Genomic DNA, 23,821 nt, shown 5'->3' with positions numbered 1-23,821 from the left:
TTAGATTTTCGGTTGAAATGTGTTTTGGGCCTGGCGTGTTTCGTGAGATTCATCATTAGTCGTCGTGACGTTCAGCAGGGGGCCTGAAAATGCCAACGAATGAAAGTGGTGTATTGCCTGTTGCTCTGTCCTGCTTCCATTGCTTGTGTGTGTGTGAGAAACCTGTTGAATGATTTCAGTGATATTGCTGTGGCGCTCAGCAAACAGTCCTGCGAACCGTTTCCGAGTAGCTCCTAAAAGTAGCACAGGTACCGTATGTATTCAAATCCTCCGTATTTATCAGGACGCGTCTCCTCGTTCTCTCTAAAGGACTCGACTGATCTCTGTGGACAGACAACAGCCAAGAGCATCATCAAACCTAAAATAATACGAACATAATGAGCAGACAAACCTCCCTCATCACACTCCTCTAGCTGTGTGTATTTCCTGCTAAAAGTTACCGCTCAGTCTTTGCTCTGGTGGTGATCTGGAGCCATGAGTGAACTCAAATTTTGCCCAGATTCAAGTTATTTCCACAGGAAATATGTTTCAGTTTCTGCTGTTGTTTGCAATAACTAATTGTTTGAAATGACATTTAAGATCCCTTCCCCGAATAGAAAACCGCCGTCCTCCCCGCCCCAGATTTCTCCCCGTCTCCAGACTCATGAGAGAGCGAGAGCTGGTGTCCGTTTTAAGCCATGGTCTCTTTGCCCGGCAGTCTCCGGTCATTGAAGGTGTGCATGTTGATGACTTCATCAGTTTTGACCATGACGGGAGGCTGAGGCTTGTGTTTGAGCCGGCGCTGGCACTTGAGGGAAACCCGCAGCTCGTCCACCATGGCACTGCAGAAGGATCTCTGCGCACACAGAAACACACAGATGACTGGATGTTCCTTCACGTCTAACACACGAACACACATCGCGGAGAGGTGGAGGACAGCGGGGTCAGTGGGGGTCAGTGGGGTGATGGATAGCAGGGGTGAGCGGTGGAAATGGAGACGGGATGGGATGATTGCGCTGGTGTCCGTGCGGATGCACAACATAACAAAAGCCATTTCTCCGTGGCAGATTTCTTCCTCCTGCCAGGATGCGGCATGATTTATTGATGCATATTATTTTCCTTCAGATTCAAATCCTGTATGGTCGTATGGCCAATTAAACACACACACACACACACACACGCTATCTTTGTGGGGACTCTTCATAGACGTAATGGTTTTTATACTGTCTAAACTGTATATTCTGTCTCCTTACACTAACCCGACCCCTACACCTACCCATCACACACACACACACACACACACACACACACACACACACACACACACACACACACGCACACTAACCAGACCCCGAAACCTACCCATCACACACACACACACATATACACACACTAACCAGACCCCTAAACCTACCCATCACACACACACACACACACATACGCACACACACACACACACACACGACCCCTAAACCTACCCATCACACACACACTAACCAGACCCCTAAACCTACCCATCACACACACACACTAACCAGACCCCTAAACCTACCAATCACACACACACACACACCCGACCCCTAAACCTACCCATCACACACACAAACACCCGACGCCTAAACCTACCCATCACACACACACACACACACACACACACACACACACACACACACTAACCCGACCCCTAAACCTACCCATCACACACACACACACACACACACACACACACTAACCCGACCCCTAAACCTACCCATCACACACACACACACACACACACACACACACACACACACACACACACACACACACACACACACACACACACACACACACACTAACCCGACCCCTAAACCTACCCATCACACACAACATTCTGCATTTTTACATTTTCAAAATAAACTTATTCTGTATGATTTTTTTACTTTTGTAAAAAAGTAAAATCCGCTGGCTGGTCCCCACAATGTAATATAAACCTGTACACACACACACACACACACACACACACCTCCAAACAAGAAACAAATGGTGGTGTTTTCAGCTGTATAACAGTGAAGCAAGCAAACGTGTGATTGTCATCCTGCAATTCAGCTTGGTAAATTATTAACATTCACATTATTCAAAAGCCTCATCCTTTATAGAGCCTTATGACTTATTCAGATTTGTTTGGAAATGAATAAGAGCAACAATAAGTATAAAATAAGCACTAATACACGAAAAAGTAAATGTGCAGTTTGTGCTATGAATAATTTTGTCTTGCTGCTCACTGGAAGTACTTTGTGCTTTTGTGAAACGATCTGACTTCATTTACAGCGTTTGTGAGTGACATGAAGATATGAAATAATAAAGTGCTTTCGATCAGTGTCCTTACCCAATGATCTGCTTTCTTCATATCGACATCCTCCACAATAGCCAATAACAGAACATTAGCAACTAGCTTATTATTGCTGACACAAACTTTGATGTTTAAAATTCAGACTCTGGGTTAAACATGAGTTATGCTCCGAGTACAGCATCATGTTGTTGATTTTACCACAATAAATAATATTGACTCTTCCCTCATTCGCATGAATGGAAGTCTATGGGGCAAATGTATCCCACAGGAATAAAAAAATGAAAATAGTTTAATTTATTCTCAGGAATTTTAAGATAAATCAGATATAATTATATATATATATTTGATACTCCAATTAAAAATAAGTTCAAAGGCTATGAAAGAACCACCTTTAAACAGTAAAATTCAACTTTGGATCCAACAACATGGTCAGAAAGTTGTGAATAAGTCAATCACAAATTGGATATAGAACATCGAGAGATCAAACAAAAAAGAGGGAACATACATTACATATGTATATGCTTCAAGCGTGGACAGGGGGAATTTCGGTTACACTTTATTTCAAAGGTCCACTTTAGACATTCTACTAACTAACTAACTAACTCTCATTAGAGTATTAGTAGACTGGTGGGTTAAGGTTAAATTAGCCAGAATAAGTCGACATGTACTTGGAAAGTTACTTATAGTCAGTAGAATGTATGTTGAGGTATTAAAATAAAGTGTTATCAGATATTAAGCAGTTCAATACAGTAAACTGAAATTCAGCAGCAGAAAGCAGAGGTGGAGGAATATTAATGAAAATGTGCAAAAAAAGGAAAACGAGAAGCAGAAACATTATAGTAATCCTTTTATTTGAAACATTAATTTATTTGTGTCTTTGTGTATGTGTATGTGATCTATATTTGAGCATAAACTATCAAAATAAAGATGCATTGAACAAATATTCATAAACTCCATAAATAAGCCATGGGCAATTCTACAAAATATTTAGTTGTTTTCATGCAATACTTATCATATTTACTAAAACAATATACCATTCTGATGTTGAACTAGTGAACCTTTTATTAACAAAGTAAATTATTTTATCCAGACGTAAATAAATATGTTTTTGAGTTCTGGTGGTGGAGGGAAAAAACGCAGGAAATCTACATCACATTATGTTAGAACCATTTATACATTTTTATCTAAAGCTATAAGATTGTTGGTCAGACTGTTGGCTCTTTCCTAATCTTACAAAATAGAGGCAATTATAAAATGCAAATTTCTGTGGGAATGTGTTGCTGAGGAGGAAGAGCCAATTCCATGTGATGTTTTTTTCTTCTGCAGAATAGTTAGAAGGAACAAAACGGAACAAAAGACAGCAGCTCAAGTCTTCTACAAAAATACTTTAATTGCCTCTATCATTTTCATTTGCAAGATATGATACCTGATTTACATGCTCTCAAGCGTGTGTTTGCATTCTATAGCATTGCTATATTGAATTAAAAACACTGACAAAATCAATCATCAGTCTTGGGTTTTCATACACTCTGTTTGACACCATATGACACCTCATAAATTCTAAATGTTCAGACACTTTACAATAAGGTTGTTTTAGTTAACACTGGTTAATGCATTAACTAACAAACTAACAATGAGCAATAGCTACATTTGTTATAGTATTTATGTTAACGTTAAATTATGGAAATGCAACTGATCATTGTTCATGTTAGCTCAGGTCCATTAAATAATATTTTTTTATGTTAATGACGTATGATTAAATATTGAAATTAACATCAACAAAGATGAACTAATGTAATTAACTAATATTAACAAATGGAACCTTATTGTAAAGTGTACCATGTGTTGGGACCTTTGAACCCAGACTCGCAGCCAACCCAGGGACCCTCAGTATAAACAAACTACATTTTCTAACATGTAATAACTCTCATTAAGAACATTAACCAACATTATCTACACCAGTGTTTCTCAACCAGTGGGTCGCAAGACCGTTTTGAGAATGTGTACTTAAAGAAACAACGACAACAACAAAAATGAAATTCTAAACGTTTTTCTGATGCGAGACTTTTATTTTGAAAGATGTGCGTGGAAGCTGTTGACTCTTCTGTCAGATGCAGTTTCTAAAACACTTTGTTCTGATTCAGTATCTGCGGTCAGATGAGATGTCAGGCTATATGTCAGTGTCATTATTCGAATGTAATTTTTGTAACTTGTCACGGAATAAAAAGTATATAAAGCGCAAAAAAAATTACGAGCATGCAATTTCGCTATGTTGTCAAATAGTCATGAAATGACCAAAAAGTGAATTAGGTAACTAGTACGTTGTGTGTTAGCTGGGAAGGATTTGCATGCAGTTCATTCTATTCATCAGGATAATTTTTATTAATGGTTCATATTAGTATTGTGTATTTACTATGGTAACTGTAGTTTTTCAGTCAATATTTTTGGTGACTGGTGGCTCATACAGACAAAAACTAGTTTGGGACTGCTATTTAAGAACCTTACCTTATACTGTTTATTTATCTGTGTTAGTGATTTTCTTACAATTTATGTGTATGTTAAGTAAAGTAGGACTTGTTTGTGTGTCAATCATTTTTGAGAAATAAAATGGTTACACTTTATTTTACAGTACATACACTTACGTGTACTTGCAGTGTACTTACCTAAGAAAGTACTGGGTAATAAAAGATTAAGGTTAGGTTTAGGGGTAGGTTCAGGGTTTGTACCTAGTTATTACACAGTTTTTGTAATAACTATAATAAACACATAGTATGTACATGGGGAAAAGTACTGTAAAATAAAGTGCTACCAATAAAATTCCTAAAATTTGGGTCGCGGCTTAATAACCATGGGAAAATGTGGGTCCCATGGCCAAACCGGTTGAGAACCACTGATTTACACAACATATAACATATTCAACTTGTTAGACATTTCATGAACCATATGTCTTTTTCTTTCTGTATGTCTCCACAGACATCATTGGCCATTTGGCTTATGATGTAAATGTAATCATTAAACAAGGATCAGGCAGCAAAGTAACGCATTGCCAGAATAGTTGTGAATGTCAATACGATGGCTTACAGCAAACAAACAAAAAGCACTTATGAGATCGATATAATGAATCTGAGATGAGTATAAAACACACTTCTTCCACTGAGAGTGAATAAACAGAGCTGTGCTTTTGGGACTCAATACTGAAGCTGGCAGGTTGATGCTGTCATTGTAGTTGAATAAAAACAGCTTAAGACAGAACTGGTTATAGGGTGCAAATTTTGAATGCTTCAAACAAACAAAGACCTCTTTAAAAAATAACCCAACTTAGACCATCTCGGTGTCCACTGTGCAGTTTGCTCGGCATGTGCAATGAGAACACTGTGTGGCAGGTTCATTTTATTTTGGTATTCAAAAAATTATGCATATTTTTGGCCGTTACTGGCTTCCATACTAAAGTAATTCAACTACATGTACCTAAACCCATGTTTGGGTCAAATATGGACAAACCCAACCATTGGTTTACAATTTTAAATTAAACTTTGAACCCAACGGTTGGGTTTGCACAAATTTGACTCAAACATGATGGGTTGAAACAACCCAGCATTCTTTAGTGTACTTTTTCCAAACCAACCTCATTGGAACCTCATTGTGCCTGTGGTCACATTTCTGCAAAACCATATTACATTGCGTCTTGCATGTTTCGTAACACTTTCAAAGTGATGGTAATAGCGTGTTCAGCTTAAACAGAAGCATATAAACATTACGTTGTATTGCGTTGGTTGTTCGGCAGTTTTGATTTGAACTGTCTGGTCAGTGGCACTAAAAGGTCAATGCTCTATTTTGTTTGGTAATAATGAACCACTTACACTAAACCCCAAACATACCTGATTGTGTTTTTATCTCACGTTTGCTTTTGTTAACACTTTTGCTGAAGCAACAGTGCCATTTTGGCTGCTTCTACAAGTCTTTGAGCTCTTTTATCATGACTTGTGCTTCACGTCAGAAGTGCACTGCTGTATCAGGTGAGCTACTGAGCAAGTTGTTTACAACATCAGAAATATGGAGCTGATTATGGGATGGAAACTTCAAAATTTATTAGTTTACAAATCATGCACTATGGGACCTTTATCTGAGGTCAGAGACTAAAGCGTTTTCAGGTCGTAACACAGTATTGTACAAGGAACCGCATACAAATAAGTCTTTATTAACCGATATTCTGCCCTGTATTCATTATTTGTGTGAAAAGGAATAAAAGGTTGGTGTTTTACTGCCTGTAGTGTTCATCCAGCTGGAAATGGCTGTAATTTGTATGTATTAGTGTATAAGTGTTTGGAGTTTTGCAAAAATGTAAGTAGAGGCATGTTTTTCCAATGGGTAAATTGCTGGTGATTACAGAATAACGACTATTCTAACTAATTTGTTGACTGCAAAACACTATTGTAAAAATAAACATGGACAATTGAATGCTTTCTTTCAGTTACATGAAAAAAAAATTAAGGCTTGGTGGAGAAAGTGGAGAAATTATGACACATATATTATAATTGATTAATAAAATTCAGTCTCACTTTATATTAAATGTCTTTAACTTCTGTGTACTAACATTTAAATTAATCATTTGATCCAATGCGCTTACTCCCTACATACAAGATTTCACATTGTACTTATATATATATATATATATATTTAAATATATCTTTTTTTTAAATACCTGCATGTAATTACAGCTGTAATCATTTCTATAATTACACTGTTGAGCCTTCCCTTACACCATAATTTAGTACATAGTAGTTAAAGACACCGAATATAAAGTGGGGCCGAAAATTCTAATATAAAGTGGGACCTAAAATTCTAATAGGACAGTGCTAATGCAAAGGGAACTAGATACTTGTTTTCGTCCACTCAAGTGGCATTTGGTTATTTTACAGAAGACTCAATAGAGAAAAAGATCAGACTGCATGGATTACACAGTAACTACATCATCAAATGGAATTTCCTGTGAAGTTAATAATAGAAAATGACTAGAATTACATGAAATCATTACCAACCAATAACTAAATAAACAAATATGTACTATCAAGCAAACTTGCACTACAGTCTAGTGCAGGAATAGGCAGCGTTGGTCCTGGAGTGCCGCTGTCCTGTAGAGTTTAGCTTAAAAAAAATACTCACCTGCTTTTAGCCTTAGTAATCCTGAAGACATTGATCAGCTGGTTCAGGTGTGTTTGATTAGAGTTGGAGCTAAACTCTGCAGGACAGCGGCTCTCTAGGACCGACGTTGCCTTTCCCTGGTCTAATGAGTGAAATCAGAGCTCATGTGTAGAATTTAATTTGCTAATAAATTCTGTAAGAGTCAATGTGTACTTAAACATCATATTTGTGATGGGAGAAGGAAAATTAGTGAGAGAACTGGCATTCATCCATTTCCAAGCAGTTTTTTTTTCTACCTCATTATGGACCGTACACTTCAAGCATTTACTGGTTCAGTAGATCAAGTATTCGAGTGAAGTGGATAAGGGAAAGAACAACACATCTGTTGAGGTGAGATGACACAAGTAAAGCCCAAGCCCTTCTGTCTTCAGAGACTTACATCAAGAAGGACTGTTTGCTCTCCAGAAACAGGCTCTGTCTGTAAAATATTACCAGTGAAATATACCTCACGCTTTGCTCTCAATACCACAACATTAAAGCTCATTTTAGACAGAATTAATATCGTTTGCATTGATCTGTAACAGACCCTGTCATACTCAGAGGCATCAGTTGGACTGATCTGACTGGCTGTCTTATATCACCCACAATACCCTCGCTGATGAAACACAAGATTGCAAAACCCATTTCTTGTGATTATATGTGATCTCTAAAGGGACGTGCATAATAACCCTAGGCTCTTTAAGTAAATCCAACAGATTACAAATGTTCATTGCAGTCCAGAATTGTGAAAGAGTTGCTTTACCTTTTCCAGCTGAGCGTTTTGTTTGGACTTATAGAGAAACTCCCCAACTGCCACAAACACAGAGAGGACGAGTCCCGCAGCCAACACTATGAAAATGCCCCCGATGTTCTGGACGCCCAGCGCACTGGCCTCTTTGTTCTCCTCCTCGGGACAGCCGTTCCCTCGCCACCACTTCTCCTTCATCATGTGCAGCTTCCCTTCTTCCTGAAGCTGCAGGATTGCGATGGTGATCTTATCTCGGTACGGGGACCCTGAAAGGTCAGAAAGGGGAAACTGATTTAATAAACATGCTGAGAATTAGTTCTGCTTAGTATGGAAGCTTGTTTCTGCCACAGAATAAACAATGAAAAAGGTAATTGCGACTTTTTATCTCACAATTCTGACTTTTCTCACAATTGCGAGTTTACATCTCACAAATCTGACTTTTTTATCTCAGAATTGTGTGATATAAAGTCAGAATTGCTTGTTATAAAGTCAGAATTGCATGATATAAAGTCGCAATTGTGTTATAATGTCAGAATTGGCTGAAATAAAATCACAATTGCATGTCATAAAGTCAGAATTGTGAGACAGAAACTTGCAATTCTGAGGAAAAACTTTTTTCCTTAGAATTGGAGAAAAGATTTCAGAATTGTGAGATATAAAGTCGCAAATTTGTGTTATAAAGTCAGAATTGATAGAAAACAAAGTCAGAATTGTGAGTCAATTCTGACTTTATAACACACAATTGCGACTTTATATCACGCAATTCTGAGAAATATTCTCACGAAATTCTGAGAAAGTCAGAATTGTGAGATTTAAACTCGCAATTGTGAGATAAAAAGTCGCAATTATCTTTTAAAATGTTTTATTCTGTGGCGGAAACAAGCCTCCATAGCTCAGGATCTGCTTATATCTGGTGGACAAATGGGTGAAATCTCACAAAATTGTCAAGAACGTGTAATTTTCTTGACATGTTGGGGCATATTGACATATTTCATCTCATCGAAAGAAAGAAGGGTCGCACTTTGTATTAGTTGGCCTGAACTACTACTAACATTAAATACCTACAAGACTATGGATTCACTATGTAACTATGTAGTTCTGGAAAATTCCCACATTTACTGCTAATGTTTGTTTTAGGGTTTAGGGTTATGGTTTTAGGGTATAGAGCTTGGTTTTAGGGTTTTAGGCTTGGGTTACAGTTAGAGGTAACTGCAAATGTTAATTAAATGCACATAATGTACTTTAAATGTTATTACAGTGCATGTATGTATATAATAAGTATATTGTATAAAATAGTTAAGTAGTTAACACTTTCCCCGCCAGCATGTTATTTTCAAGTTGCCAGCCAGCGCCAACATTTTTGATCATATTCACAATACTCTCATGACCCCAGAATATTTTTGGAATGAATGTTAATGTTAATACATCAAAAGAAAGAAAAAAATTACTGTTTTAAAACAAGCATAATCTTTTTTTCTTTTTCTTTTCTTTTTTTAAATTGTTTTATCTACACTTGAATGTGGGTAAGGTTAAAACATTTTGAAAAAAATATATACTTTAACCGGACTTTACCCGGATCGGATTCAAACGATGTTCAAAACATAGATGGAGTAGATCAACTCGCGTAACAGCGCCCCTACCGTATAACAGTGAAAACATGGATTGCTTGAAAAACTCGTCAATGGCAGGGAAACTTTGTCATAAATGATGGAAAATCTCGTAACGGAGGGGAAAAAGTTAAGGCTATCAAATATAAAGTGTGACCAAAAGAAGAATTATTTTGCTTAAAGTCCCCCTGTAGTCAATAAGTCTATCCCTTAAAACTCATCTTTGATCACCAAAATGACACATTGAAATGTAATTTCCTTGGAAAAAAAATTCTTCATGCCTCAAAATAGCATGAATGTAACTCGACACCCTTGCCTCATTTAGTATACGCAGATGAATATGTAAATGAGCCCCGCCTCCACTCCCTCACTCAGCTCAGAGATCCACTCGTTGACGATCACACGTTGATCTGATTGGTTACAAGGTAGTTTGTGACGTCAGAAACACCAGCGATTTCAAACCGTGTTTTTGAGACTGTCTTTGGTTCACTGCAGTTTTAAGCAGAAAATACTCAGCAATGGTGTTGAATTATGAATTTACACATGGTTTGTCTTAAAGCATATTAAAAACACCACATTGACATATAAACAACATTAAAAGCTTGATTTTCACCACAGGGGGACTTTAAAGACAACAAAGACTATTTTGCTGAGAACCAGATCAGTGAACTTTTTTTTTTTTTTTTTAAAAGAATCAGCTGTTCTTGTTCACAAAACGAACAATTTGTTGAAGAAAATCACTGGCTCAGTGATCCGGTAACAGCGTTTCTCTAGTTAAGCTCACTGGAGGGGAAGATTATAAGTGAATCACAAATGAAATTTCAGTCTGTTGGTGAAATGCATGGCTTCAGACGACCTTGAACACAGCATGCCAGCATGGCCTACCTCATTTTGGAGATGTAAAAAACTTGCATAAAGACTCAGTTTCAACAATGTTGTGCAAAAAAGAAATATTATTAAAATGAACATTATATTAAGTTTACAGTACCTCATGCTGGAGTTTGTTGTATTGAGAAATACATAGCAAGACTAAAAGCTGATGTAAAAATGTTCCATTCATTGCGCTACTACAAGGCTCTGAGAAAAGCTGAGACATTGAAAAAGAAACATGAAGTTTGTCACTTCAGTGGTGCAAGATTATGTTTCTCGCAGTACAAAGATGAGAAATACAGACACTAATGCAGTACGAGCCATAAAAGCCTAATGCTGTTTGTTGAAACACTGCTCCCAGGGTGCCATTGATAACACACCAATAAAACCCAATTACATTCCAGGGACTGGCATTTCCCACTTTTATCTATTTATTTTCTGTCTAATTAAAACTTGTTGCTATTCTTAATTTGATGTAATGTTTCCTTCTGGGCCTCCTTGCGGGCTTCATAACTCTCCCTGATTCCTATCAGCCATTTCACCTCCCTCGAAAAAAGGTAAACAGGTCGTGTTCCCTTCGTTCAGCACAGATCAAAAACGTCTGGAGAAGTTATTTCTCATTTCATTTGAAATATGAGGTAGAACAAGAGCACTCCTGAATCTCGCTGATCCTTTCATGTTGTAATGGTGGTACCGCTGTAGATAACTCTCTATAATAAGGACTGTACTATTGCCTGAATAATTGAGAACTCAGCTGTTCTTTTGTTCAAATGCACAACACAAGTGCATGAAGCACAAAGTGCTCTTTATTTGCTGAAATCAAACTCTCATTTCTTTCATGCTTACTGTTAGCACTTAGGGTTTTGAATAATAGCAGTGCAGAAATTTGGATGGTTTTGGAGACTATCATTTTCACCTACTGTATATAACAACAAATGCATTGTATATCATTGGACAAGATCCAATTTTCTCCATATTTTTTTTTCCAGCATATATCTTTTAGATTTGTATATTTTTCCCTGTTGCATCAAATGCCTTAAAAAAAAAAAAAAATGTCCAAACATTAGAATAATTTTGATTAATTAATTGACTTTTTTAGTTAATTAAAGTATACAGTTCTTTAAAAAATAAATAATAATAATAATAAATAAGTATATATATATATATATATATATATATATATATATATATATATATATATATATATATATATATATATATATATATATATTCAGAAAGAGGTAGATTTTTGCAACAGCTTATTACTCATCTCTCTTGCTCAAATAAATAAATACATCTTTATTTTTCAATCTAAATCCAAATAGATGGGGAAATAAATAAAGAAATTATATGTAAATCTGAATTAATATAATAATTAATACAACACTTTATGGGTTTAATTTCACTTTAATTACTAATGTTTTGTTTAAATTCCAAAAAAAAAAAAAAGTAGTAAATTAGGCTTTAATTTATTTTATTCTATTTCATATGATTTGGGGATGAAATACAGTACGAGTAGAATATGTTCTTGACCGCTTTCGTGAGATTCGTGCAGAACTCTTTCACTGAAACAAAAGGGTAGAATGATATAATAAAAAGCCTAAAACAGACATATCAAAATCCCTATTCTGCAGCATCAAATATGAGTAACATAATGAATCCTTGATACACTGTACTGCAAGGTTCTTCACATACATAGCAAATGAATGAGGTCGAACAGAGGATATAGTTTAAATAAATTAATCGGATACTGGTAGCTCCTCATGCACAAGTAAACTCCTGACAGATGTTTGATGACATGGCATTGTGCACGACTCTTCTTAATGATGCCTCCAGGGACGGGGCCCGTCCACAGGCTGAAAGCTGACTGGGGGCCGTTCTATTTCCACAATCCTCAAGGGGCAAACGGCACAGCCCCGAAACATTGATATAAACTGCAAGTGCTACACACATTTAGCAAGACAATGAAGTCACAAGTGGACAAAAAAGGAGCTCACGGCAAAGTGTGCAAGTGTTCTGATGATAAAACACTCCTTGTCACTACTATCTCAGATTTACGGAGCCGCGCACATAACATGCAAGAAAAAAATATAATAATCACGTGCACGATTTACTATTTCGTTCCCTCAATTTGTTCCCTCGATTTATAAATTGTGTGGACGATATAGCAAATCAAATGAACAAAATAGTAAATCGTGCACACGATATAGCAAATCAGGGGAAAAAATGGTAAATAGTGCACACGATATAGCAAATCAGGGGAAAAAATGGTAAATAGTGCACACGATATAGCAAATCAAGGGACAAAATGGTAAATAGTGCACACGATATAGCAAATCAAGGGAAAAAATGGTAAATAGTGCACACGATATAGCAAATCAAGGGAAAAAATGGTAAATAGTGCACACGATATAGCAAATCAGGGGAAAAAATGGTAAATAGTGCACACGATATAGCAAATCAAGGGAAAAAATGGTAAATAGTGCACACGATATAGCAAATCAAGGGAAAAAATAGTAAATAGTGCACACGATATAGCAAATCAAGGGAACAAAATAGTAAATAGTGCACACGATATAGCAAATCAAGGGAACGAAATAGTAAATAGTGCACACGATATAGCAAATCAAGGGAAAAAATGGTAAATAGTGCACACGATATAGCAAATCAAGGGAACGAAATAGTAAATAGTGCACACGATATAGCAAATCAAGGGAAAAAATAGTAAATAGTGCACACGATATAGCAAATCAAGGGAAAAAATAGTAAATAGTGCACACGATATAGCAAATCAGGGGAATGAAATAGTAAATAGTTCACACGATATCGCAAATCAAGGGAACGAAATAGTAAATAGTGCACAAGATATAGCAAATCAAGGGAACGAAATAGTAAATAGTGCACACGATATAGCAAATCAAGGGAACGAAATAGTAAATAATGCACACGATATAGCAAATCAAGGGAACGAAATAGTAAATAGTGCACAAGATATAGCAAATCAAGGGAACAAAATAGTAAATAGTGCACACGATATAGCAAATCAAGGGAACGAAATAGTAAATAGTGCACAAGATATAGCAAATCAAGGGAACGAAATAGTAAATAGTGCACAAGATATAGCAAATCAAGGGAACGAAATAGTAAATAGTGCACAAGATATAGCAAATCAAGGGAACGAAATAGTAAATAGTGCACACGATATAGCAAATCAAGGGAACGAAATAGTAAATAGTGCACACGATATAGCAAATCAGGGGAACAAAATAGTAAATAGTGCACACGATATAGCAAATCAAGGGAACGAAATAGTAAATAGTGCACAAGATATAGCAAATAAAGGGAATGAAATAGTAAATAGTGCACACGATATAGCAAATCAAGGGAACGAAATAGTAAATAGTGCACAAGATATAGCAAATCAAGGGAACGAAATAGTAAATAGAGCACAAGATATAGCAAATCAAGGGAACGAAATAGTAAATAGTGCACACGATATAGCAAATCAGGGGAACGAAATAGTAAATAGTGCACACGATATAGCAAATCAAGGGAACGAAATAGTAAATAGTGCACAAGATATAGCAAATAAAGGGAATGAAATAGTAAATAGTGCACACGATATAGCAAATCAAGGGAACGAAATAGTAATTAGTGCACACGATATAGCAAATCAAGGGAACGAAATAGTAAATAGTGCACACGATATAGCAAATCAAGGGAACGAAATAGTAAATAGTGCACAAGATATAGCAAATCAAGGGAACGAAATAGTAAATAGTGCACACGATATAGCAAATCAAGGGAACGAAATAGTAAATAGTGCACACGATATAGCAAATCAGGGGAACGAAATAGTAAATAGTGCACACGATATCGCAAATCAAGGGAACAAAATAGTAAATAGTGCACAAGATATAGCAAATCAAGGGAACGAAATAGTAAATAGTGCACATGATATAGCAAATCAAGGGAACGAAATAGTAAATAGTGCACAAGATATAGCAAATCAAGGGAATGAAATAGTAAATAGTGCACACGATATAGCAAATCAAGGGAACGAAATAGTAAATAGTGCACACGATATAGCAAATCAGGGGAACGAAATAGTAAATAGTGCACACGATATCGCAAATCAAGGGAACGAAATAGTAAATAGTGCACAAGATATAGCAAATAAAGGGAATGAAATAGTAAATAGTGCACACGATATAGCAAATCAAGGGAACGAAATAGTAAATAGTGCACAAGATATAGCAAATCAAGGGAACGAAATAGTAAATAGAGCACAAGATATAGCAAATCAAGGGAACGAAATAGTAAATAGTGCACACGATATAGCAAATCAGGGGAACGAAATAGTAAATAGTGCACAAGATATAGCAAATCAAGGGAACGAAATAGTAAATAGAGCACAAGATATAGCAAATCAAGGGAACGAAATAGTAAATAGTGCACACGATATAGCAAATCAGGGGAACGAAATAGTAAATAGTGCACAAGATATAGCAAATCAGGGGAACGAAATAGTAAATAGTGCACACGATATCGCAAATCAAGGGAACGAAATAGTAAATTAGTAAATTTTGAGGGACTACCTTTCTAAAACACCTTTCTAAAACACACTGTTTTGAGGACTTCATGTTTATTTTAAAGCCACAATGGTTCATTATACTGGGTTTGACTTCATCATTTCACTTGCTGTCTGCTTTCACCTGCCTCAGTATAGAATCAGATATTCAGTTGTGCCAAGCATTAACATATTCTCATTTAAACATCTAATTAACCAACACACCAAAACGCAGATGGTCTGAACACTGACCCTGTCTGTTCCAGTGCAGGAACGCTTGCCAGAAGGACTCAGGCATCTCTCACCATCACAGTTTCTACATTAATGCATCCTGCCGACTGTGTGCTGCTGAAGTTAGGGAGATATATGCTAAACGCACGCCTGTATGCAGCCTGCCTGTGTTAACTGATTCCAAAAGGGTAGGATTAGCAATGGAAATGGCCTGTGCTGAGCTGTCTGAACGGCACACAGGGGAGTGATGATGCTAAACATCCTTGTGCATGCGCCCTGCATTTGCTCTACACAATGCAATCCCATGACACACAACTGACAAGCAAAAAACACCCTCACTGGGTCGTCTGTTAGACAGCATACCTGACAGATTTGAACCTGCTGAGTGACAAAGCATTAACGTCTGTGAGACGAGGCACTTGATAGCTGGCTTTCTCTGTCCATGTGGAAAAGCCTAGATAGCATCTTAAACCAGCACACAGACCCCCACACTGTAAAAACTAAAGGAGCCTCAAATATCCTGTCGGATACTCAAGGAACTTCAAAATGTAATTTAAGTGCCTCAAAGCTCTTTCTCCTATAGTAGGGTTACTGGAGGAGCATTGACATTCTTTGAGGTTCTTGCTGGAACTTATGGGATCATTTAAGCACTTTGTATTTAGTTCAGAGGTTCTGGAGTCACCTTTTCATTACCATGAGACCTCGAAGTGCTTTGGGGGAAAATAGAGGAACTTGAATGCGATAAAAGGGTTATTGGAAGATCTTTTAACATTTAAGTGGTTCCTGGAAGATCTCTTATGTTAAAGCTAGCATCTGGAGGAACCCAATGGTTCTGTGAGGCCAGAATGAGAATATTATTATCCTATTATTATTATTATTATAGGCTACTTAAGTTTGATTCAGTATAGCCTACATACCCAGGTGAAAAAAGACGTACTATTAAAAATGTACTTGAGTGTGTTTTTAGTAGGCCTACAATACAAATATACTTTAATGCATTTTTAATACATTTAACAGTAGCCTGCGTCTTTTTCACCTGGGTAGCTTACATTTATTTAGTATTTATAAGCCTATTTTGTTGATTAATTTAAACCTTAAACAACAACACTAAATTATAATAATATTAATAAGAAGAATTCATTAATTATTATTGAATAAATAATAGTAATAAAATAATAATTTTTACCTACTTCTTCATAAATTATTATTTGAAGAGGAAGAACTAGGAGGAGAAAAGTTTTATTCTGTCACGAAACTGCTGCTATTCCTCTGCTGTCGTCGCTTCAGTGATCCTCGCGCTGCTCGCGCGCAACAAAGCTCAGCTGATCGACGTCATCGGGTAACGGCTCCGTCCTCTCATCAAAGCTTCCGCCGTTTGATCGGCTCTCCGTTACAAGGTTTGTAAACTCGCCAAATAAATATAAATACAGAGTCTACTCACTATATATTCAAACACACATATATATAAACTAAATTGATTATACATTACTACTTTTTTACAGTGTTTACCACTCGTTTATTGCACAGTATCTGGTATGAAGGTTTTAGCCGCGATGCTAACTACGTTGATCTAACGTAAGTTAATGAACAAATGGAAATTATTGACTTATTGTCTTAGATTGATTTAGTCATTCAATTCAACATATTCTGTAAAACTGTGTCTTCAAATTGCTGAGATAGCCTAACTAATGTAGCTGATTCCTGCTGTAGTCATTGGCGTTTGTTATGAATAACAAAAGCAGGTTAATAAAGTTTGGTCTGTTTTTGTTTAGCCTAACTTTACTTACTACAGGTGCCCTCATTCTCTCAAATACCATTTTAAAGCCATTTACTGGTCAATAAATATTATGTTGTGAATAATCAGCTTTGTTCTTTTGTTTCCCCAGAACAACCAGTACATTTCTAAAATAATCTGAACATTTCAGAGGCAACATTGAATTACAGTAAGTTACCTATACACCACATGCAGGTACTTTATTACTGTGAACTTTCTCTGTGTGAAATTGTATTGTTTGACTGTGTACTTTTTTAATAAGTTATTCTCTGAAAATCTTCCCTCATGCTCTCAAATCTCATTCATGTTACTCAGAAAAATAATATCACAGGTTTGGAGCTAATAATGCTATGCATTTTTTATAGGCTATACCTTAATCATATGCATTTGAATATAAGACATTTGAACCCTGAATTATAACTTAAAGTTTAGTCTTTTTCGACAAAAAAAAAGGAAAAAGCTATTATATGACTTCAGAAGACTTACAACACAACCCATAACTCATGAGTTGTGAACTCATTGACTATTTTTAGGATCTTTTCTGGGGCATTTTTGGAGCTTAACCATTTTTTACATAAATTGTTGCATTGAATTGAACTAGACAAGTGTACATAAGAATAGTTTGAATGAATTACAAAAAAAATGTATGCTTGTGTTTCATGCAGTGATATTGAATGGTGACGGGTTGCATTATGCCTGAGATCTGCTTTCGGGTTCCACAGACAGAAAGTCAAACAGGTTTGGAACGTCACAAGGCTGAGGAAATTATTTAATAACTTTAATAACCTTACTAACAGTAAATTTTGTACTTTGCAGGGATCTCGGTAAGCTGAAATACAAGTTTGATCAAGAATAAAAATCCTCCTGTAGACCTGAAAATCACTGAAGTGCCTGGACCATCCACCAGAAAAGAGGAAAAGCAAACAGAAAATGAAGCTGATGCACCTTTTCACTTTTCTAACTCGTTAAGTACCTCACGTGTCCCTTGTGAAGATTTTATAATTGATTGCATTTTATGTTGCAGCGAGTAAAGGTGCATCACATTTGTGAATTTCGTGAAATTACACAGGCAAAAAGACAAAATTGCTGATTGTGTGGATTCTTATTGAAATGACTGAATTCACCAGTGAACATTCACAGAACAACAGATCATTTTACTGCACCTTAACTCTGTTAAAATGGAAAATGTTTTCTGCTTGTTGTGACATAAGGAATACTGTTTCCGGGTCGAAGCCTCTACTTCTACTTTCTCTATCTTGTTTCTAGATATTGAGAATACTCAACAACCATTTATGGGAACTGTTGATTCAAGTCACACTTAAGCTTTTCAAAAGGCATTGTGTACATTTCAGTCTCCAGTCTCACGGCATCCCAGACTTCAACATTTTATGATTCAAAATAGCTGAATAACTAACCATCTGAGATTTCGGAATAGAGATAAAGGTTAGGATCCTAATTTTCAGGAATATTACAGCACAATGAGTGTATATTAGCACTGTTTGTTGTTTGTTTTTGGCATCTGATAGAGCTTTTGGACTTGGAAACAGTGACATCAGACTTAACAAGCGGATTGAAACACATGTTTTAAAATTAAGTGAAGATGGACATTTTTAATTAGTCAAAATTGTAATTTTTTACATTGATTTATTACATGGAACATGTGTTTTCCATGCATTTTGTTGAGATGTCTTTTCTTGTGTAGCCTATTGTATACACATGGTTGATTATTCATGTTACTTATGTATTATACTATTTTTTTGTGTGTGTATTCATTGATATTAATCTATTACTAGCTTTTTTTTCCAAGTGCATGGAAGTGTATAATGGATCTAAAATATGTAATAAACAATTCTTATTTTGTATTTGGTTCAGTTTGTTTATTATAATAGAAGTTAATGGTGGTAACCATAGTAACAACATGAAATTAATTTTAATACAAATAAAATAAAATTGAAATTTGGTTCCTGGAGGCACCCACAGTGGTTCCACACAGTGCCTTATATAAGAGTTCCTCAGGAAACCTGTGTGGTTCCTCAGAGAACCGCCCCTTTTTAAAGGGTGCCTAGAGGATCTACAGACGGTTCCGCCGGTGTGGCAAAGTGAAGAACCCCAAAAGGTTCCTCCAGGCACCTTTTATTTTTACAGTGCAGACCGTGAATGGATTAAGATATTCTGGACTGTTTAGTGCCTGACACACAAGCAATTTACGTTTACATGGTTTATAGCGCAATAGTGTCAGAACACCAGCATGAATATTCAGAATTCACCTGTTTGCAGGGAAAGCATGCAACCTTGGATCTACCAGTTTTATTACTCAAAGGCGTAATAGAGAGTAAGAACAGGGAACAATGAGATAAAGAGGTGGAACAGGACTAGGAAATGAGCAAACTCATAAGCACCATGCCTCACAGTGATAGAGCTTTGGTTTCAACATCTGCCCCCTTTTACAATAGCTTCAGGGTAAATTATTTGTTAGACTCAGTCTCTGATGGCATGGCCACAGTCTGTGCAAGTCAAGCGAGTCATATTCATTAGCATAGCACTTCTCGTCTTATAAACAATGCATCAAGCTGACCGTATCATGCATACTGCACACAGAAAGATTGGCTGGCTTCTTTAAGACCTCCGGGAGTCAGGGTGAACCAGTCTACCCAGAAACGAAGTCTTGTGAGGGTTGTGTGGTGTTAAAGTTGGCATGAAATGAATATTCACCCTTATTTTTCTAAAGGAGTGCCTTTTTACACCAAGTGCAAAGATCCATCTTGTTGGCAGAGGATATTTACACTAACTCTGCCCACCAATGTCTGACAAAAATGTCCAAAAGAAACCTAATTTGTTAGCAGATTTTGCCAAACTCATTCTTCTCCCTTTTCCCATCGGCTTGGAAAAATAAAAATTAAAGGGTAAGTTCACCCAAAAATTTAAATGATCCCATAATTTACTCACCCTCAAGCCATCTTAGGTATATCCCACACTGTAAAAACTAAAGGAGCCTCAAATATCCTGTCGGATACTCAAGGAACTTCAAAATGTAATTTAAGTGCCTCAGAGCTCTTTCTCCTATAGTAGGGTTACTGGAGGAGCATTGACAATTTTTGAGGTTCTTGCTGGAACTTATGGGATCCTTTAAGCACTTTGTATTTAGTTCAGAGGTTCTGGAGTCACCTTTTCATTACCATGAGACCTCGAAGTGCTTTGGGGGAAAATAGAGGAACTTGAATGCGATAAAAGGGTTATTGGAAGATCTTTTAACATTTAAGTGGTTCCTGGAAGATATCTTATGTTAAAGCCAGCATCTGGAGGAACCCAATGGTTCAGTGAGGCCAGAATGAGATTATTATTATCCTATTATTATTATTATAGGCTACTTAAGTTTGATTCAGTATACATACCCAGGTGAAAAAGACGTACTATTAAAAATGTACTCGAGTGTGTTTTTAGTAGGCCTACAATACAAATATACTTTAATACATTTTTAATACATTTAACAGTAGCCTGCGTCTTTTTCACCTGGGTAGCTTACATTTATTTAGTATCTATAGGCCTATTTTATTGATTAATTTAAACCTTAAACAATAACACTAAATTATAATAATATTAATAATAAGAATTAATTAATTATTATTGAATAAATAATAGTAATAAAATAATAATTTTAACGTTACCTACTTCTTCATAAATTATTATTATTTGAAGAAGAAACCAGGAGGAGAAAAGTTTTATTCTGTCACGAAACTGCTGCTATTCCTCTGCTGTCGTCGCTTCAGTGATGCTCGCGCGCAACAAAGCTCAGCTGATCGTCATCGGGTAACGGCTCCTCTCATCAAAGCTTCCGCCGTTTGTTCGGCTCTCCATTACAAGGTTTGTAAACTCGCCAAATAAATATAAATACAGAGTCTACTCACTATATATTCAAACACACACATATATATATACTAAATTTATTATACATTACTACTTTTTTACAGTGTTTACCACTCGTTTATTGCACAGTATCTGGTATGAAGGTTTTAGCCGCGATGCTAACTAACGTTAAATGGAAATGATTGACTTATTGTCTTAGATTGATTTAGTCATTCAATTCAACATATTCTGTAAAACTGTGTCTTCAAATTGCTGATATAGCCTAACTAATTTAGCTGATTCCTGCTGTCGTCATTGGCGTTTGTTATGAATAACAAAAGCAGGTTAATATAGTTTGGTCTGTTTTTGTTTAACGTTAGCCTAACTTTACTTACTACAGGTGCCCTCATTCTCTCAAATACCATTTTAAAGCCATTTACTGGTCAATAAATATTATGTTGTGAATAATCAGCTTTGTTCTTTTGTTTCCCCAGAGCAACCAGTACATTTCTAAAATAATCTGGGCCCGGTTTCCCAAAGCGTTCTTATCTCTAAGTAGTTCTTAACCTATTCCTTAACCTCTCTCTTAACCTTATGGGACGGTTCCCGAAACGTTCGTACGCTAAGTATATCTTTTGTAAGTCACACTTTCGTAAGGTTGGTCTGGACCATTCGTAGCTCTCTCTTAGCGTTGTTGCAGGTCTAAATGAATATAATTCTGAAGTTTTAATACACCCAGACAGTATTAAATTAGGCTAATTCAAGTGTTTTCATGCAAAGAATAAAATTGTCATTACACTGATTGTTGTTAGATTTTTTATTATATTATTATACAATATTATTAATTGAATTAAAACGCTCTTTTAAAGGCCAGTGAAATAATAGGCTACTGTCAGTTAAGTCCTATTCGGACGCTAATATTGTTTCTCATGGGCTCGTCCGGTATTTGAAACATTTACAGGGGTAAGTCTGTGATTTTAGTGCCGTCCGAATCCATAATATCAGTGTTTTTCTCACCCAATCCGCGTAAAAATCCCTGGCCAAATTAGTACCTTCTGTTTTTTGACAAACAGGTTGTGTGGTAATTTAATTGCCGTCTGAATCCACATCTCCGAGTTTACAAGAGATTCAAAATTCACGGTTTAAATCCTTTTTGGTCACTGCCGAGCACCGTACGCAAGATGTAAACTTTTATTACTGAAATGCAGGAAAGTATTTACACAAGAACAATATTTCATCGCAGCTCCACCTCAGCGAACAAAAATGGGAAAGAAAAGGTGGCACGTAAATTTTTGAAAAGGTTATTGTGGCAGCAATAGGCTATATGTTACAATTTTAAAATATGTAGGCTACGCTATTATAGGCTATTATAGTTTGAATTATTTTTTATAATATCCAATAATCATAATAAATTGCAATTTCAACTATTTCTGAAGTGCTTCTTTTATAAAGAGGACCGCTTTTTCACATAAACAGCCCCTGCACGAGAGAATAATTGATTCTCGAGCCATCGATTTCAACCAATTCAGCAGCATCGCCCCGGACAGCACCGGGTAACGTCACACGTAAGAAGGGATATCTTAAGCAGCTTCCTAAGGTATAGTTCGGGGAACACACTTAGGAAAATAAACAAATTTGGTAAGATATATCTTTCGAGTCTTCTTAGCAGGCTAAGAGTGAGCGTTATCGGGAAACCGGGCCCAGAACATTTCAGAGGCAACATTGAATTACAGTAAGTTACCTATACACCACATGCAGGTACTTTATTACTATGAACTTTCTCTGTGTGAAATTGTATTGTTTGACTGTGTACTTTTTTAATCAGTTATTCTCTGAAAATCTTCCCTCTCAAATCTCATTCATGTTACTCAGAAAAATAATATCACAGGTTTGGAGCCAATAATGCTATGCATTTTTATAGGCTATACCTTAATCATATGCATTTGAATATAAGACATTTGAACACTGAATTATAACTTCAAGTTTAGTCTTTTTTGACAAAAAAAAAAAAAAAAGGAAAAAGCTATTATATGGCTTCATAAGACTTACAACACAACCCATAACACATGAGTTGTGAACTCATTGATTATTTTTAGGATCTTTTCTGGGACATTTTTGGAGCTTAACCATTTTTACATAAATTGTTGCATTGAATTGAACTAGACAAGTGTACATAAGAATAGTTTCATGAATGAATTACACAATTTTTTTCTGCTTGTGTTTCATGCAGTGATATTGAATGGTGACGGGTTGCATTATGCCAGAGATCTGCTTTCGGGTTCCACAGACAGAAAGTCAAACAGGTTTGGAACGTCACAAGGCTGAGGAAATTATTTAAATTTCACAACTATCACTTTAATAACCTTACTAACAGTAACTTTTGTACTTTGCAGGGATCTCGGTAAGCTGAAATACAAGTTTGAACAAGAATGAAAATCCTCCTGTAGACCCGAAAATCACTGAAGTGCCTGGACCATCCACCAGAAAAGAGGAAAAGCAAACAGAAAATGAAGCTGATGCACCTTTTCACTTTTCTAACTCGTTAAGTACCTCACGTGTCCCTTGTGAAGATTTTATAATTGATTGCATTTTATGTTGCAGTGAGTAAAGGTGCATCACATTTGTGAATTTCGTGAAATTACACAGGCAAAAAGGTCCATTGACCATTGTCAGCAGTGTAGTGATG

General features: G+C 36.2%; 1 protein-coding gene and 1 long non-coding RNA gene across 4 annotated transcripts in view; one reads left to right on the top strand and one right to left on the bottom strand.

The window, feature by feature from the left end:
- Positions 1 to 526: 526 nt before the first annotated feature.
- The window catches only part of grik2 (glutamate receptor, ionotropic, kainate 2), a 239,825-nt gene continuing 216,530 nt past the window's right edge, over positions 527 to 23,821 (bottom strand). For 2 of the 3 annotated variants that reach the window (XM_082150286.1, XM_082150285.1), the window contains 2 exons: positions 8,256 to 8,506; positions 527 to 835 (listed from right to left, as the gene is read on the bottom strand). In XM_082150286.1, coding sequence (XP_082006412.1) covers positions 671 to 835; positions 8,256 to 8,506 — 416 coding nt within the window. In that variant the 3' untranslated portion in view covers positions 527 to 670. Of the gene's footprint in view, positions 836 to 7,013; positions 7,183 to 7,277; positions 7,932 to 8,255; positions 8,507 to 23,821 lie in introns of those variants that run through there. The other variant, XR_014200724.1, reaches the window with a different exon arrangement.
- Positions 16,712 to 19,093, top strand: LOC309484249. Its single transcript, XR_014200777.1, has 3 exons — positions 16,712 to 17,093; positions 17,405 to 17,461; positions 17,958 to 19,093. It is a non-coding gene; the product is annotated as an uncharacterized lncRNA (long non-coding RNA).

Source organism: Leuciscus leuciscus (genome assembly GCF_965113295.1).
Source record: "Leuciscus leuciscus genome assembly, chromosome: 20".
Taxonomy (NCBI): domain Eukaryota; kingdom Metazoa; phylum Chordata; class Actinopteri; order Cypriniformes; family Leuciscidae; genus Leuciscus; species Leuciscus leuciscus.
This window is presented reverse-complemented; position numbering and strand designations above follow the sequence as displayed.